We start from the raw sequence: 17,184 nt of genomic DNA, 5'->3' as shown, positions 1-17,184 counted from the left end.
TGTTTCTCACATTAAAACTTGCATTGAAAACATCCTCTCATTTAATTCAATTATAAAAAACGATTAGCATTATCAAAATATAATCAAAGCAATTAAAAAAGATCAAAGGACCTGTTACGCGTTTCTCACCTGGCAAGGCAAGCTCAATAAGGTATAAACGTATCGCAAGTACTTTGATCAACTTCGCGTCATGATTAATGGATCATCCGAACTGTCGCAAGTGATTGGTCAACTTACCTGCGTTGTACTTCGTCATAGCGCGTTGCGTCCAAGTGTGAACTGAGCTTTAATATCAAAAGGGAAGCAACATTGCGACAACGGTATAATCAGGAGTTCTCCCTGGTATATAATCTGTGCTATTTACACGACGACAGAACTGCAGCAGCAAACGCTATTGGCACTGTGAATTGTTTAGCGTAACCAGTTACATTCATTGTGTTATGTGGAAGGCTGGCTTCATGAGAAGAATTTGTATTCACTTGACGAAGGAGAAGATGAAGATAACACCAACGTTTGGAAAAGTATTTCGCGATTCGGAATATGTACTAGATCCAGATGTGACGTTTTGTAATAATGGGGCGTTTTCAGCTGTTCCGAAGCAAGTACTATTTTCACAGGCTAAGTAAGGAAATTTGTATAATTTAAGTAAGGGTACAATTGACGGAATAAACGGTATGATGGTAGGCCTACGGTCACTTCTGCAATGCAAGACCATAAACAGTACTCTTTCAAGTTTGATCAATGTGCTTTGCTTTATTGCCGGTCCGCCAGATAGTCTGCTGACTTTCCCGCCTCGGCTGCTTTGCTTATATCTCGGATTGCTTTCCTCCAGTCCGTTTTCTGCTATTCTCCGAATCGTTTCTATATCCTTTATACTTAATCCTAGGGGGTAGTGCAGTGCAGATGATTGTTTATGAAGGGTCTCGTTCGATAGAGTTACCGGTAGTATGGATCGTGGTCGTCCTCTATACTTTTTTTCAGCTGATCAATGTAGTTGATAATTAAAAATTGAGTTTTATTCAGATTTAGGTATATGCAGGAAACGGACCCAGAAGCCTGGTTTCGCTATAAAGTTGAAGAAGCCGTTTCTAATGCGACGGACAATGTTGCCGACATGTTTGGGTCAAATAAAGAAAACTTGGTTTTAGTAGAAAATGCAACTACTGGTAAGACAACAACTAAACATTCTTTGAGAACAGCATTGGCGGCCCCAGTGGTTTTTAGAAAATGTTTTAAATTCTATATACTCTTTAGTTGGCTTGGCTATTTGAGTTTGGTTCCCATTAAGCGTAGTTCCCACTAGAATGCAACGCAGCGACGTATCGACGGAAAGTGCTGTATTGCGTAATCACAAGTGGAACCGACGACGCAATAGTGCTGCAAACATCGCAGGTTTGATTTCACGCAGGCGGGGGTAAACACAATTATTGGAAGGAATTTTCTTTGTTGCGTTGCGTCGCTAGTGGGAACCAAGCTTTAGGACACTTGAACGCAAGGTCGTAGACGCAACGCGCGCAAGTGGTTAAGCCTGGTTCCCACTAGCGACACAACGCAGCGACGTATCGACGCAATGTGTTGTATTGCGTAATCACAAGTGGGAGCCGACGACGCAAAAGTGCTGCAAAGTTTGATTTCACGCAGGCAGGAGGGGCAAACACAATGATTGGAAGGGCATTTTCTTACGTTGCGTAGTTTGCGTTAAGTTTCGTCCTAGTGGGAACCAAGCTTTCGGCTTCCACACACTTGTTGCGATCTCAGTATTGTTGCATAATAACATGCTTTTATTCTTCTTATTCCATAGCTGCTAATACTATCTTGAAATCGTTAAGTTTCTCTGAAGGCGATAAGATACTGATAACCACACACACATTTACGTGTGTTAAAAATGCCGCCATGTTTATAGCTAATAATAATCCAGGTAAGAATAAGCTAATTTTTTTCCATTTATTTATTTTATTTTTTTTAAATTCTCATTTTAGGCAAATTGCCAAGGATAACCACAAGTAAATTCATTCACTATCCAGTGTAGTAGTACCACTCTGTTTGTATGCATTGACCATATCTATCTAGCCGTATAGGCTAGCCCAAAAGTAAAAAAAAAATTTAAAAAAATAAATTATTAGGCTATTTAAACATAAAGCTCTGTCAACTCTATTAAACCAGTTTGACAAAAAAAGTGTGATATTGTATAGTAGTGATATGACATCATCATATCCATATATGGGCATATCACATTTATTGTCACATAATGTTTGATAGTGTAGACAGAACTTAATACTAATCATCACGCTATTTGATATCAAGCCTATCCCTTGTTATCATCAATTATCAATTGATTTTTTAGGCGTTGAGGTAGTTGTCATGGATATGAATTTACCGATACTAAGTACACAGCAATTGGTTGATAGTCTTCTAGAGATGCTCAATTGTCATCGTGGGATCAAACTCGCCATCATAGACCACATCACTGGCCCGTCTGGCATTCTGTTTCCGATTGGAGACATGATACCACTATGTCATCAAAGAGGGGTAATGGTAATGGTAGATGGTGCGCATGCTCCTGGACAGGTAGAGCTTAATTTAGAAGAAATCGGAGCGGATTTCTACTTTGGTATGTTGAAAATCGTCTACATACACCAGGTTTCAGTGACGCAATTTGACACGCGTGTTCAAACATTGATGGTAATGCGATGGCATTTGTACGCGCGCGTAAACTTTGTCTTGACATTTTCTAAAACATTTTCGACATGTCCTGTGTTTTAAACACTCTCTGAATTCCAACAAATGGTGTTCCATTGCCTAATATTTGGTAATTGGTATTTTCATATGTTTTATTCTTTCAGGAAATCTTCATAAATGGTGTTATTCAGCTCGTGGATGTTCCATCCTGTATGTTAATCCTAAACATTCAGATAAAATAAATCCATTAGTAACATCAAAGGTAGAATGTCCTAGATTACGTAACAGATTCCTGATGCAAGGAAGCAAGGATTACACCGCGCTCTGCTCATCGTCTGCGGCTGTAGAATTTCTTCAGGGCATCGGAGGGCTGGTGAGTAGGCCTCTAAGTTGTATATTTGGTATATAGTTGGCTGCACAATCGACCACAAAGGATGTACGCGCCAATCTACACGACGAGCGGTAACGGTAAAGCTTGGTTCCCACTAGCGACGCAACGTAACGCAACCGATGCAACGTAAGCAATGCCCTTCTAATAATTGTGTTTGCCTCCGCCTGCGTGAAATCAAACGTCGTCGGTTCCCACTTGTGATTACGCAATACAACACTTTGCGTCGATACGTCGCTGCGTTGGAAGCAAAAAACCACGTAGCTTGTCCCACGTATAATCTGAGAGCGGGAACCTCTCGTCCGCGCTGTGTATAAGGAATAATACAGATTCTATATTGTTTATTTACCGTTACCGCTCGTTTGTGTAAATTGGCCTTAATTCTTCGGCTTCTAAATCCGTCATTGCCACGGTAGTGCAAACACACTATTGCAATTTCCTTGTCAAAATGCGCATAATAATTTTTGAAACATTATCATTCCCAATGCTTTATTTTTAGTCTGCTGTAAAGAACTACAACGAGCCAATGTTGAAGTGGGCGACTGACATGCTCTGCAAAGCCTGGAAGACCACCACAATTCCCATCCACGACAGTTTAAAGGCACCGTTTATGATTCTGATAAAACTACCTGATATTGAAAACATTCCATTAACTCCAGATGGAAGTAAGGCAATAGCCCTGAGTGTGTACCAAAAACACAAAGTGCATATAGCAGCGACCCGTGTGAACGACCGCTTCTGGCTTCGCCTCTCTGCTCACATATACAATACAAAAGATGATTATTATAAATTAAGAGATGCGCTTATGCATATTTATCTACCTCAATTAAGTTAATATATAATGCTTGGTTCCCACTAGCGACGCAACATAACGCAATCGAAGCAACGTAAGAAAATGCCCTTCCAATCATTGCGATATTATATATTTATATATTGTATTTTTTTAAATGTTTTATTCTAATTTATCTACCTCAATTAAGTTATAATAATATATAAGCACCCACTATTTATATATTATATTTTTTGAAATGTTTTATTCTAAATTTATCTACCTAAATTAAGTTAATATATAAGTGCCCACTATTAAATAGAATAATTTATATATTGTATTTTTTGAAATGTTTTATTCTAAATTTATCTACCTAAATTAAGTTAATATATAAGCACCCAATATTAAATAGAATAATTTATATATTGTATTTTTTGAAATGTTTTATTCTAAATTTATCTACCTAAATTAAGTGAATATTATTTATGGTCCACAGTTATGAAATATTTTATAATCATATGAAATTTTAATTTTAAAAAAAACAGTCAAAAACTCGAGTAAAAAGCACGATTTTGGCTTTGAATTTCGAGCTGCTCAGAATATTAAAAAATAATTATTTTATTATAAATTAATGGATTTCATTATTTTGAATATTAGGCTAAATTACCTAAATTATAACCTTATGGTTATGAAATATTTTATAATATTTTATAATTTGTAATTCATATAGTTGAAAGCTTTTAGTAGAAACTAAAATAAATCAGGCATGAAGTAAGCATAAACTGAAATAATATTTAAGAGGATGAAAAGAAAATGATAATTATGATTATTTGATTATATTTATAAATCATATATTACGTAATTCGTTTAATAATGTATTGTAATAAGGACTTAACACGAATTGATGATGAAAACATGATTTGTTTTTGTATTATTTAACTCACAAACTATGGGGTAGATTTTCTTACGTCAAGAAAACAGAAATGAAAAAATGATTTCGATTTTTAAACATAACGTTCATTAAGCACAATTAGGCAAAAAGAATAAACCATGAATAAACTGTAGTATGCATGTCGATTCCGTGGTGTGGACAGAACCTAAGTTTTCGCAAAAACAACTAATGAAGCGTGAATGTGGACAGAGCTTAAGTTTTTGCCAAAACAACTAATAGAGCGTGACGTACAAAATAATCATATTAATATTCTTATGATGTGATTCAGTGAAGCGTAAGGAGCTCACATACAACAAGCAGCGGCTAGAATTGAACGTGAGAGCTAAACGGTAAGTACACTACATTTATGATCGTATTTGTGTTTATTACTTTGATATGATTGTTGCCTGGTGGTATCACAAGGGTGCAAACATTGAAACATCGTAAAATGTACTGTATTAGAAAACGACGTGTTATGATAGATGGTGGCATAACTTAATCCACACTTAGGCTTATAAGGTAATAACGATTACAGTGTAACGATAGGCCTTGTCTTCTTGTTCGCCGGGTGGGGATCTAAATAAAAGCACTGCGTTGCAAATAGTAAATCTCGGAATACAATTAAATATATTTGTCGATGTACGTCAACTATAATACGTTAATCCATTGATAATCACTGGAGTATTGTTATTTCTACCGCGGGCTGAGCCAGAAATGCCATCCCTAACATCCATGATTTTAACTCAGGCTTAGTTATCGATGACTAATTTTACGTTATATTTCAGATGGTTGACTATGTTATACTAGGGTATACTTCAGTTACAGCAGCTGGCATTGCCTTGGTGTGGTATGCATGGAATAATAGAAGAAGTAAACGGATTGTGTTTGGAAGAAAGTGCAAATTAAACGATTTTATGTTGAAGGAGTGGGTAACGTACTGTAACCATGGATCTTTTGGAACAGTGCCTAGAAAAGTTATCGAAACTCAGAGGAAGTAAGTGTCAGGTCGATTCTGTAAATAATTATACTCCATTGCTGCTACACGTCCTGTGAAACCCGACCAACAGAAAAGCCCGCGAACACAAAAAAGTCTATCCGTCTTGCAATGGCGTAACGCAGAGGCCTGAGGCCCCTGGATTTAGCCAGTGAGCGCTCATAGCCATTGCCACTAACTGTGTTGCTAATCCCCTGGGATTCGCCTATGATAATGAGTCATTGCCTATAGTGCACTTGCCCAAGTCTCTCGTTAAGTCTGTTCTTTGCTTATGTTGTTAATTCTTTTATCGCCACCAAACGACGTTATTCCAGCTCAAGTATACATATAACACGTCATGCGTGCAAAATGTTTCGTATTACCAATATTCGAATCACAGATTCGCTTCACCTCAATCTGTGTGTTACCCAGGCCCATAATATATCTCTGAATACGTCCCTGATCGCGTGATTACATAATTTTACCAAGGAAATCATTAAATATTTTACGAACTAATAATTTTAGGTTTCAGCTGGAACGAGAGAGTGACCCAGATTGTTGGTACCGTTTCCAGGTAGAAGATATCTATGTAAGCGCATGTGATAAAGTTGCTCAATTTGTGGGATCTGACAAAGACAATCTTGTTTTGCTAGACAACGTGACAACTGGTAATTTAATTATATAAGTCTTATTCACAATTACAATTTACAATTTCAATTATTACAATTTACAATTTTACATCCAACAGTACACCAAAAAGAAGCGAGTGAAGCTTGTCAGTTTGGTGACTATTATTTAAATGCATCTACATGTACATACAACATACAACAACAATTATGTACAAAAAAAGTAAAAAACATTGGTCAGCCACGACCGGTCAGCACCTCCGGTGGGGCACTCCCATGTGGGAGATAAAATGTTTTATAATGTTATGGAAAGAGAACGTATTTAGAAAATACCAACTTTTAAATCATATTGGCAAATAGCATAAATCGAACGATGATGTAGTGTTTCTTTGTGCATGTTTTTTAGGCGTGAACACGGTGATCAAGTCTCTTCGCTGGTCTCCGGGTGACAAGATATTGATAACAAATCATACTTACGAGGCTATTAAGAAAACCGTAGTTTTTGTGAATCAAATGAACCCAGGTAAGCCGTAGGATAAGGTCTATAATTATTATAACCCAATGTTTATCTATATGTCGACAAACACGGTATGCTGCGTTGCTTTAAATATAAACGCAATAGCGACGCGTAATTAAGATCAGTGACGATTTTACCAAAATACTATAAAGCAAGTCATGTGTCAAATATAACATGTTCGTCACGGAGGCTATCAAAGCCCGAATAGGTTTGTAGGCATGCGCAGACATTATAATATGTATATATTTACTTCCAACAATACTGACCAACTTTACATCTCAGATGGCCAAATTTCATGTAACAAAAAAAATCGCATACAAAATTTGTATAGGTCTACGAATCATTGTATGATTTTTAATTTATGTAGAAATTGATGTCGTTACCATGAAAATCACCTTTCCCATTGAAAGTAAGACACAATTGGTAAACACGTTAAAAGAAACGCTTGATGCCAATGAAGGTGTGAAGTTGGTAATATTGGATCACATGACTAGTGTGTCTGCGCTCTTGATGCCTTTGGAAGACATGATACCAGTGTGCCGACAGAAGAATGTCATGGTAATGGTGGATGGTGCGCACGCACCCGGGCATGTGCCTCTAGATGTGGAAAAACTTGGAGCTGATTTCTACACTGGTAATAATGCTATACTGTATATTGTTATGTTGCTTTAATCATGGAGGATCCTCCATGATTTAATAAGGCCAGGGGCGCGACTGTTAGATTAAGATAAGCAAATTTTAATAAGAGTTTTTTTTTCAGCCACACAACCAATTCTAACTGTAGAAACCTCTAAATAATTCAAACCGCAGCCATTTATTCCTAATCGGAAAAGACAGCACATCGGACACTTTAAGCTTCCCACTGAAACTACATTCACACTTGTTCCATTTAACGGAACCGAAAACGGCGTCGTGTTGAATTAAATAATGGAACATCATACATTGAACGGCGCCGTCTTGGTCGTTTGTTCCGATCCGTGAAGAAAGGACGTAAGCGCAATGGTAGATTATTCGAATCGCTGGTCATTGAAGTTGGTGGTCAACTCGCTTGCTTTGCGCCGTTCTTTCGATGCGTCCTAATATGGAGAACTTGTTAGTACCAATATGTCTACTGCTATAGTTGCCACCTCAATGCTGTCACTGATGATTTAAGATATCAATATATTACACCATATTATAGACTTTGATTGAGTCTTTTTTTTATAATTTATTTGTTTTTATTTCGTATGAAACGCCATATGTGCCAAAATATTTATCTTTTTACTAATATTAAGACAAAACTCCGTCTGGAACCCAGACTACATATTATAATACATACATTTTGAATATTATTTACAGGTAACCTACATAAGTGGTGTTTTGCTCCCCGGGGATGTGCATTTCTACATATTAACCCAAAATACTCTGATGTCATTCAGCCGTTGGTGACGTCACATGGTCAGTTTGAACCTCGTTTGTGCGATCGGTTTAAAAGCCAGGCTACCAGGGACTACACGTCATTTTGCGCAGCAATTTCTGCGATTGAATTTCTCGAAGAAATTGGAATGGTATGCCGCGGATTTTATTCATATTTTATTTCATATTATCATATTTCATAAACCGCCTTATGGTGAAAACGAATATGTATCATTATGTAAACTAATTTTACTTTAATATTCATTTGCAGGATGCCATAACTCATTACAATACAAATATGGTCGAATGGGCTGCAGACATGCTATCAAACGCATGGGGCACTCCACGTCTAGCAATACATCCTACCGTGAGGGCGCCTTTCATGGCGCTTATAAAGTTACCAAGAAAAGATGGTGATAAATTGCCTCCTGTGAATTACACAAATTCCGAACAACTAATATCTATATTTTACAAAAAGTATGATATTTTTTGCGCATTTACAGTTATAGATGGAGAATTTTGGGTTCGAATTTCAGCCCAAATTTACAACTGCAAAGAAGATTATTTTAAACTAAAAGATGCAGTGTTAGCGTTGATCACAAGACTAGATTAAGAGATGGACTATTGACTCTGTACTGTAGCCTATCACTATAGATAATTATAATAATTATTCAACATTTGATTAGCGGGACGTAGACACAACGCAAGCGAGTTGATCAATTGCATGAGCAGTTCGAATCATCGCTTGTGCACAATTGGTTTTAAAATAACTTTGCGTTGCGCCTCTAGTGGGAACCAAGGTTAACTACTGTAACCAGCTACAATTAAAATAATAACAGAATGCTTCTTTGAATTAATTAAACAGAAATACCGGTATACAAATAGTAATATTTGAATTATTATAAAGCATACGTTGCATTTATGTTTATTTACATGGTTCGAAGAAAGGGTGATGGAAGAAGTGAATAGGAATCTAACACAACAAAAAAAGTGTTCCTTGATAAAAGTGTCCCCTGGAAAGTGATTGGCCGTAGCTTTAAACAAAATTATACACATTCGATTATTTCACACGAAAGTTTCTCCTTAAGGAAGTCCCCGAGTAAGGTGTACCAAAGGAGGGTCGGGGTTCTACTTATAACACTGAGTCCACGGATGTATCATTTAAGGCCAATATTTACACTAGGACGATAACGATCGACGATAAATAGATAAATATGCATTTTTCATACATAAAACAAAGGAAATCTAAAGAATTTTCATCCTTATAGAACCATATATGCTGCCTTTGATAACAATTACATTTTCACATGTCCAATCAAATGACGTCATGACCAGTAAGGGCAATAATATCGTGGAAATACAACAATGTTATTATTTTTATTGATCATGATGTCATTTGATCGGATTTTTATAAATATTATTTTTATGACAGCATAAATGATTTTCCTATAGTTCTAAAACGAAAACTTTTCCAATTTATTTTGTTTTATGTAAGAAAATGTATGTTTATCTATTTATCGTCGATCGTTATCGTCCTAGTGTAAATGGGCCTTTAAGATGCACTGTATTTAAAAAATAATCTGTCCATAACCGTAAACACAAATGGCCAGCATGTACAGTCGGCCTGTATTATTCTGTATAAAGAACGATTGACTCGTAAGTAAACAGGAATATAGGAAAATACACATGCCCATGCAAAAAAACAACAACTGTAGTAACGTGTGCAATATCAGCCAATCAATAACCTAACGGTCACAACTTTTGTTGTCCTGAAATTCAGATGCGACCACTGAAGAAAGAGAGGTTATCGATATTAACACAGATCGATATTGATAAGAATGTCCCATTCCAACCAACGACCAGAATCGTGTAATGTTAGCCAAAAACAAGCTATTAGGAACAAGACTATAAGTAAACAAAGAACAAAACAACATTTAATTTCACCTCAGACAATGAACACATTGGCGGTATACGGGGCTTATATATTTCGATTTTCGTTTAAACCCCCACTACTCAAGGTGAAAACCAACTTATCGATTAATTACTGAAAGAACTTGTTTCCGAGTTGTAATTACTGTGGCATGACAAGATTGTTTCGTTTAATAGTTTTCGATTTATTTCAGTTTGAATTTTTGATGGATTGAGGTATATAAGCTCTGTCTACACTATCAAACTAGTTTGACAAAAAAGTGTTATGTACCCAAATATGGTAGTGATATGCCCAAATATGGTAGTGATATGACCTCATCATGTCCATGGCCACATCACATTAAAGATGTATTGTCCCCAAAAAACATGAAAATTAAGATTAATTAAATCAGACTTTGAATAGGTTATTTTGTAGTTTTAATCAAGTTAATCATTTCCGAAGAAAAAAAATTGTTTTCACTTATAAAATAACATAAGAAATGGTTAAATTCAACCAAAAACCCAATGGCTGGCAGCTAATTTGACTATTGTTTGCTTTAGGCCTAAATTACAGTTTTTCAGGTGAATACATTTTTTTAGATCCAATTTTCGGTCAAAGTGGATAACTAGTATGTGAAATTAAAATGACATATTCAACAAAAACAATTATTTTTCAGAAGACAATAGATCTTAAAAGTTAGGCCGATATTATTTCAATGAATCTATATGCCTATGGAATTTATATTACAATAATGGATAAAACCAGGGATTTTGCCTGAACGGCTAATTCTAAATCACCGCAGTAAAAGTAAAAAACAATTTATTCCTCAAAAAGAATGTCATTAAAGTAGACATAATGAACTCAACAGTTAATTTGCCACGTCGAACCTTCTATTCATTCATGCTTTATTTTCTCACAAATTCTTTGCCATTTGTCTGGTAGCTTTTTGACTTTTAAATCACCTATTCATTCAAGGATTGCAGGGAGAGTTGTACTGTATTCATTAATTCGTGAATCAGATTATTCCTCTAAAATCAGATTGATTTTATGAATGGTTTTAGGCAACCTTAAATCTTGCATTGCACGAATGGTAGACTTACAAATAAGATCATCTTCACACAATAGGTTTTAAAACGTTTTAGTATAGTTTAAGTCTGAAAACTTAGGAACCAAGTCTGCAATTCTGTTATGTTTCAATTTCAACCTGATGTTTTTTTTGTAAAAGTATGGCGTAACAGCTATGAGCGCTTACTGGCTAAACCTAGGGGCCCGGAGCATATAGGGCCCCCTGAGCAGGACCTAGAGGAGAAATAAGGCATTAAAATATGTCGAAAAGGGCTAAAAACGCTCGAGGCCTCAAGCGTTGGAGGTCCTCTTAGCGTCCCTAAACCAGGGGCTTCAAGCCTCTACGTTAAGCCACATGGTATGGTATAAAATAGGGCCCTATTCAGAAAGACAGAAAGTATGGTATATACTTTTATACACATTTACATAACATTGTCCCGTGGTACTGCTACTGACGAAATAATAATAATAAACGTATAATGATATTATACTCCCATACTTTTGTTTCATTATGTTTATATAAACATTTCATTTCGATTCGAAACCATACTCCTGGTAATAAAGTCGTAACACGCCATACCCGGTGCCAATTACATGACAACACAGTCATCCTCCCATATTTAGAAAATCATACTTTGATTTGATTCATACATCGAGTACAGTGGTAATTAGTTTTACAAACATTATTAAAACCAAAATGTTAAAAAATAGGGCCTACACATTATTTACATTCAATACTAACATGAAGAATGAAAATCAAACAATAATAATGTGTGGACACGTTTTTAACTTATATTGATTAATAATAAAATTTAATGAAAAAAAGATCGACGTTTCGGAACATTTGTTCTTGAGAATGGTTCCATGATGGTTGCGAAACGTCGATCTTTTTTGTCATTACATTTTATTTTAAAGTTATATAGTAAACGTCTCTTAATTCGTAATTGCTTACTTATTTTCTGATTTTAATAAAAGAAACCAGTGATAAATACAACATTTTATGTGTCCCTGGATTCAACGATCGCTCTCTCGAAATGTCACCGTATTAATTAAGATTATTGACAACGATTCAAGGACAGAAACTTTGAAAAGAGGGTACTGGTTGGATGTTTACAACGGCGGATAAGCAGCTTTGCTCCACCCCATTGACCGCTGGTATAAAAAGAGTGGTCAACCAAACACTGACCATTTCTGAGGAGAGCAAGACATTCGGCGGGACGATTGGTCGCTTCAAGTGTGACGGCTAATGCATGTTTTACAGGTAATCTTTCGAAACTAGAATCGGGGTAGAAACTATTACTTGATAGAAGATAGTTTTAACAAATATGTACAGCATTAACGTAATATCATAATGTTTTACTAACTATGACATTTTGGAAATTAAAATTAATGTTTAGGGGTTTAAGTATAATTCTGAAAATTAAAATTTGTTTTTCATTATATTATATAGTAAAATTTGGTTTCCACTTGAGTACATTAGGCGTACGCGTAACGAAAGTGAGATGACCAATCACAAGAGACAGTTCGGATGATCCATCGCTTGTGATTGGTCGAATTACCTGTGTTGTGCGCTAAACAAAATTTAAATGAAATTGGTTCAAACGGGTGTAAAACAATGTTAAGTAGATAATAAAGTGTTGTCAAATTTCCAACGTTGCCTTGCAACAACTTTTTTTTTCTAAAAATGACTGATATTTTCTATAATTAAAATGTAGTCACCAATGCCACAATGTATAGGGTTATATAATCCGGTGGAATACTGACTTCTCTCAGTCGAATTTTAAACAAAAGATAGTCAATTGTAGGCCTACCTCTCGTAATTGTGAAAGATTTCTATTCTTAAGTCAAACAACTGAATAGATCGGATTTACTTAAGTTGATGATCTTTGTAGCAATTTGATTCGTTTTCTACCTGTCTTAGTAGCAGCAATTGTTGCTAAGTTTTTGGTTATTAAGTAAAGTCAATTAGACGGATTAGGCCCCTGGGGATATCATCATGTTAGCATTGAATATTATGAATGACACTCATCGAGGGTAGCCATGGCCAAACCAGGAGACGTTTCTAATTGAAAGCAGCTAGTTTTTTTTCAAATTTAAACTGAGCTAAATGTGCTCGGTTAATACCAATACGCTAGTAGATAGGACGGCGGATCGCCTTTTCTTGCAGCCAGTGTAGGCCTAGCAGTACTGTTCTGATTCCAGGCCCTGTGCGTAGGATCACTGGGCTAAGTCATCGAATCGGCCGCCACCAACCACTACAATATGTGATAAGCATTCCGATGGACTTAGGCCCTACTCTTGGCAGGCGGTAGGCTAGCCTAGGTCTTATTTTGTAAGTACTTACCATATCATCCTATAATGTGGCACAGTGTAGAGAAATCCATATTAAGATTCATCAAACATATCAAAATTCTTCTAATGTTACAAAATTAGAATTATGTTGTATTTTGTTTTGGTCTAGGCTTCCATACTTTTTTTCAAAACTGCCGCCTCATCTAAAAGCTTAGCGCGGAGAGCGGAAGCTTTCACATCCGGTGTCTTCTTGACTGCTCTCATCTTTGATTGGTTGTAACTTTTTTTTCTCTATTTCTTGTACCATTAGGCCTATATTGCTTAGCTGTTTACTTATAACAGGCCTAATATTAACTATGATTATTTCAGAACTGTCCATGCCTTACAATAGTATATCAACCGTGAACATGCACCGGACAAAACAAGTTGGAAGTAGTGGTCAGGTCTCAGCCCTTGATTGTCCAAACGCAATTCTTGATAAACTTAAGTCCAAGAACTGTGTATGGACATCAGTGGTTGAGGCTGTAATGTCAACAGTTTACTTCTACCAGAGGGAGTGAGATTACTCCGCTTTTATTTAAGCTCATGTCGTATGATCCTCATGTGAACGCACATTAAGGCCAATGTATACAGACAAGCATTAACGGTAAGCGGCGGTGGTGGTAAATGGTAAGCGGAAAAATATAGAATCTATTTCTTATGATTGACAATTTACACAAAACGCGGAGCGGAATCCCGCTTAGGATAGACAGATTTTACGTGGGACAAGATAAGCTTTTTTTCCGCTTATTGCTACCGTTTATAAGGTTTCTAAATCTGGGAAAGTTTCTCCGACAAATGTATTCACATTAATTACTGTCCCATTGCAGTGCCGTTATACACCTCGTAAGCCGATAAAGCTTTTGAATTGTGAATAAGCTCCTTTATCGGCCGTCTCAAAGCACTATCTATAGTCTGGTAATAAAGTACCATGTAATAGCTCCTAGCAATCGGATTATCGTGAGATTAATATTGATCGCATCTCGTCCTATTGATCAAATGAAGCCATCCTTAATCCCTTCATTGTCATGTTTGTCTTTAGTTTTGCCGTTAGTGTTGATACAAACTTAATGATGTACTTATACACAAACTGGTACATATTGATTATGTGATGGGTTTGATGTTTTTTTACTTTAAACTTCATATTTATTTACATGATGCTATATTAGAATATAAACACTGTTTGCATATAAAGTGAAACACTGTTAGTTCATTGTTGTATCTTGTTTATCAATACGTCCATCGTTTCACAAGAACACAATATAAAAACGTCATGAGAAAAGATTTACAAATATAACATTTATTTTACAATTACAAATTATTTGACAGTGAAGATATCACATAATTTGTTCGCTGTTTTTATGATTCAGTTTACGGTTCTTCAATACCACATTTAGGCGCGGTTCCTACTAGGAAAACGCAACGTCAAGCTCGGTTCCCACTAGAACGCAACGCCGTAAACGCAACGTCAAGCTCGGTTCCTACTAGAACGCAACGCCGTAGACGCAACGTCAAGCTCGGTTCCCACTAGAACGCAACGCCGTAAACGCAACGTCAAGCTCGGTTCCTACTAGAACGCAACGCCGTAGACGCAACGTCAAGCTCGGTTCCCACTAGAACGCAACGCCGTAAACGCAACGTCAAGCTCGGTTCCTACTAGAACGCAACGCCGTAGACGCAACGTCAAGCTCGGTTCCCACTAGAACGCAACGCCGTAAACGCAACGTCAAGCTCGGTTCCTACTAGAACGCAACGCCGTAGACGCAACGGCAAGCTTGGTTCCCCTACTAGGACGAAACGCAAGGACGTAAACGCGCGCAATGACGACTCGACGAGCTAGCAACTGTTCCAATAATCCATCCCTAAAATAATAAATGGATTATTATTTATAATGACCAATGGCAAACTGTCGTTGCGTTCTAGTGTGAACCATGCCTAAATGTGGTACACTTTGGATCTGCTAACATGTTTTTACTTTCACCTACTTTAGGCCTGCATTGTATATATTGATATTCGGTGCTTTTTCATCAAAGGGCAAAATTAGATTTTATATAGCATGTTATATTTCTAAACTTTAAATCATTTGACATTATTCATTTTTAAAGTTCCCTGAACGAAGAAATTGATGTTCGTTGTCATAGAGACCATCACACATTATTCCTGCCAACATTTTGTCATTTTAATGTTACACCCAGTTATAGCATAATTCTTCTTGATTATGTATGTTTCTCCATATTCGTTAATTTAACTCTTCCCTGGTATTTCTCACATAACACTGTATCACGTTGCTAGTGGGAACCAAGCTTAACGGTATTCTTCCTCTTTCTCTCATAACAATGTATTTTTTGCAGACTGTTATCCAACAATACAGTATTGCATCTTCACAGTGTTACGTTATCCTCCATGTAAAGTTGATATAAAGGTAATCTTGTCATTCTCTTGGATTTCATAGTTTAATTCGCCCTACAAAATATATTTATTAAAAAGGGAAAGAATGATAATAATTGTTAAAAAGTAAAACAATAACTATATTATTAACATTTTAAAAATATAAGAATAAAATTACAAGAATTATAAAGTCACTTACAAGCAGTTCCCAATCGGCATCGTTCACCAGAACTAGAATTCCAGGCCGTCTAAAACAAAACAAAATTAAATTGTAAATCCTGATAAAAATAGATATTTGCAATTGCAAGTTAGTGCTGTGCATATTGAGACAAAATAAAAACCCTTAAAGCTCTCTGTCTACACTATCAAACTAGTTTGATCAAAAAAAGTGTGATGTGGCCAAATATGGTAGTGATATGACATCACCATGTCCATATATGGGCACATCACATAAGTTTGTCACATAAAGTTTGATAGTGTAGACAGAGCTTTACAAACTGACTTACATTGAGTCTCCTTGGATGAAAAGTTCTGGGCGTTCTTTCAACATGTTATCCTTGATCCATACAAGTAACCTTTTTATTGTCCCTAAAAAGCAATGATTATGTAAAATTAACAATGGGTTTGCATTTTTACCTTTTTGATAAAAAAATAAATGAATTTCTTACATTTATCATCAACTTTCTTTAGTTTGACTTCATGGTTCTTAATTTTATCAAACAGTAATTCTGCTCCACCACTGTAAATTATTTAAAAATGATTAATTAACAATAATAATATCAGTATTTAATATTATTAATACTGTAGGCCCCTTATATTAAATAATTTTCTTGGTTGTTGCCTATCCCACTAGCTTGGCGGCCTAGTAGTAACTAGTAGTAGCATGGAGGTAGGTAAATGGTAGTACTGTAGTAAGTAGCAGCCAGCCTACCGCGCACTGTCGACCGTGTCCAGCGGGTCGGCTCAAAAACCGCTCCTCGCTTAGCCTAGGCCTAAGCTAGTTTAATTAAAGGCCAGTCGTACAAATATTATGCCTAGGCCTTCTTACAATATTCATAAATATTTTATCGAAATCTTATTTGATATATCATAAGAAAAAACAAAATAAATACCTAAATTCTAGAGTTACGCAAACATCACTGGGCGCCGCCATGTTTAAAATCTGAAACGCCAAAAGTGCGTTAAGTGAATGTGGCACGCCGCTGGTGCATTT

General features: G+C 36.2%; 3 protein-coding genes across 7 annotated transcripts; 2 read left to right on the top strand and 1 right to left on the bottom strand.

Moving 5' to 3' along the window:
• Window positions 1–174: 174 nt before the first annotated feature.
• On the top strand, window positions 175–4,890 carry LOC144837113 (uncharacterized). Of its 4 annotated transcripts, none has more exons than XM_078692119.1 (7): window positions 175–622; window positions 1,024–1,166; window positions 1,802–1,918; window positions 2,345–2,611; window positions 2,844–3,052; window positions 3,567–3,888; window positions 4,210–4,890. In XM_078692119.1, exons 1-7 carry the CDS (start codon window positions 441–443, stop codon window positions 4,221–4,223), a joined length of 1,254 nt encoding a protein of 417 aa, XP_078548245.1. In that variant the 5' UTR covers window positions 175–440; the 3' UTR covers window positions 4,224–4,890. The 4 variants fall into 4 exon arrangements, with proteins under 4 accessions (XP_078548245.1, XP_078548243.1, XP_078548246.1 ...); XM_078692117.1 differs by having other exon boundaries at window positions 4,120–4,210; XM_078692120.1 differs by lacking the exon at window positions 1,024–1,166 and having other exon boundaries at window positions 4,120–4,210.
• A 176-nt stretch (window positions 4,891–5,066) lies between these two features.
• Window positions 5,067–9,166, top strand: LOC144837661 (uncharacterized). 2 transcript variants are annotated; one of them, XM_078692863.1, is made up of 7 exons: window positions 5,067–5,117; window positions 5,553–5,761; window positions 6,266–6,408; window positions 6,773–6,889; window positions 7,251–7,517; window positions 8,222–8,430; window positions 8,550–9,166. In XM_078692863.1, exons 2-7 carry the CDS (start codon window positions 5,553–5,555, stop codon window positions 8,889–8,891), a joined length of 1,287 nt encoding a protein of 428 aa, XP_078548989.1. In that variant the 5' UTR covers window positions 5,067–5,117; the 3' UTR covers window positions 8,892–9,166. The 2 variants fall into 2 exon arrangements, with proteins under 2 accessions (XP_078548989.1, XP_078548991.1); XM_078692865.1 differs by lacking the exon at window positions 5,067–5,117 and adding an exon at window positions 5,222–5,286.
• Window positions 9,167–14,868: 5,702 nt separating this feature from the next.
• On the bottom strand, window positions 14,869–17,146 carry LOC144837282 (ubiquitin-related modifier 1-like). Its single transcript, XM_078692332.1, has 5 exons — window positions 17,084–17,146; window positions 16,640–16,710; window positions 16,478–16,559; window positions 16,171–16,219; window positions 14,869–16,046 (listed from the first exon to the last, which is right to left on the bottom strand). The coding sequence occupies exons 1-5, from the start codon at window positions 17,122–17,124 to the stop codon at window positions 15,978–15,980; spliced, it is 312 nt and encodes a 103-aa protein (XP_078548458.1). The 5' UTR covers window positions 17,125–17,146; the 3' UTR covers window positions 14,869–15,977.
• Window positions 17,147–17,184: the final 38 nt, after the last annotated feature.

The sequence above is a fragment of the Antedon bifida genome, chromosome 3 (genome assembly GCF_963402885.1).
Source record: "Antedon bifida chromosome 3, ecAntBifi1.1, whole genome shotgun sequence".
Classification (NCBI taxonomy): domain Eukaryota; kingdom Metazoa; phylum Echinodermata; class Crinoidea; order Comatulida; family Antedonidae; genus Antedon; species Antedon bifida.
Note: the sequence above shows the minus strand (reverse complement) of the source record. Positions and strands in the feature narration are given on the sequence as shown.

What these genes read in the sequence shown, in the direction of transcription:
- LOC144837113 (XM_078692119.1), top strand. Translation starts at nt 441, where the DNA reads ATGTGGAAGGCTGGCTTCATGAGAAGAATTTGTATTCACTTGACGAAG. An exon ending in CGGAGCGGATTTCTACTTTG is followed by an intron (nt 2,612 to 2,843) that starts GTATGTTGAAAA and finishes TTATTCTTTCAG; the next exon opens with GAAATCTTCATAAATGGTGT. An exon ending in TTCAGGGCATCGGAGGGCTG is followed by an intron (nt 3,053 to 3,566) that starts GTGAGTAGGCCT and finishes CTTTATTTTTAG; the next exon opens with TCTGCTGTAAAGAACTACAA.
- LOC144837282 (XM_078692332.1), bottom strand. Translation starts at nt 17,124, where the DNA reads ATGGCGGCGCCCAGTGATGTTTGCGTAACTCTAGAATTTAG. An exon ending in AAAGAAAGTTGATGATAAAT is followed by an intron (nt 16,560 to 16,639) that starts GTAAGAAATTCA and finishes ATTGCTTTTTAG; the next exon opens with GGACAATAAAAAGGTTACTT. An exon ending in TTCATCCAAGGAGACTCAAT is followed by an intron (nt 16,220 to 16,477) that starts GTAAGTCAGTTT and finishes GTTTTGTTTTAG; the next exon opens with ACGGCCTGGAATTCTAGTTC.
- LOC144837661 (XM_078692863.1), top strand. Translation starts at nt 5,553, where the DNA reads ATGGTTGACTATGTTATACTAGGGTATACTTCAGTTACAGCAGCTGGC. An exon ending in GCTAGACAACGTGACAACTG is followed by an intron (nt 6,409 to 6,772) that starts GTAATTTAATTA and finishes CATGTTTTTTAG; the next exon opens with GCGTGAACACGGTGATCAAG. An exon ending in TGGAGCTGATTTCTACACTG is followed by an intron (nt 7,518 to 8,221) that starts GTAATAATGCTA and finishes TATTATTTACAG; the next exon opens with GTAACCTACATAAGTGGTGT.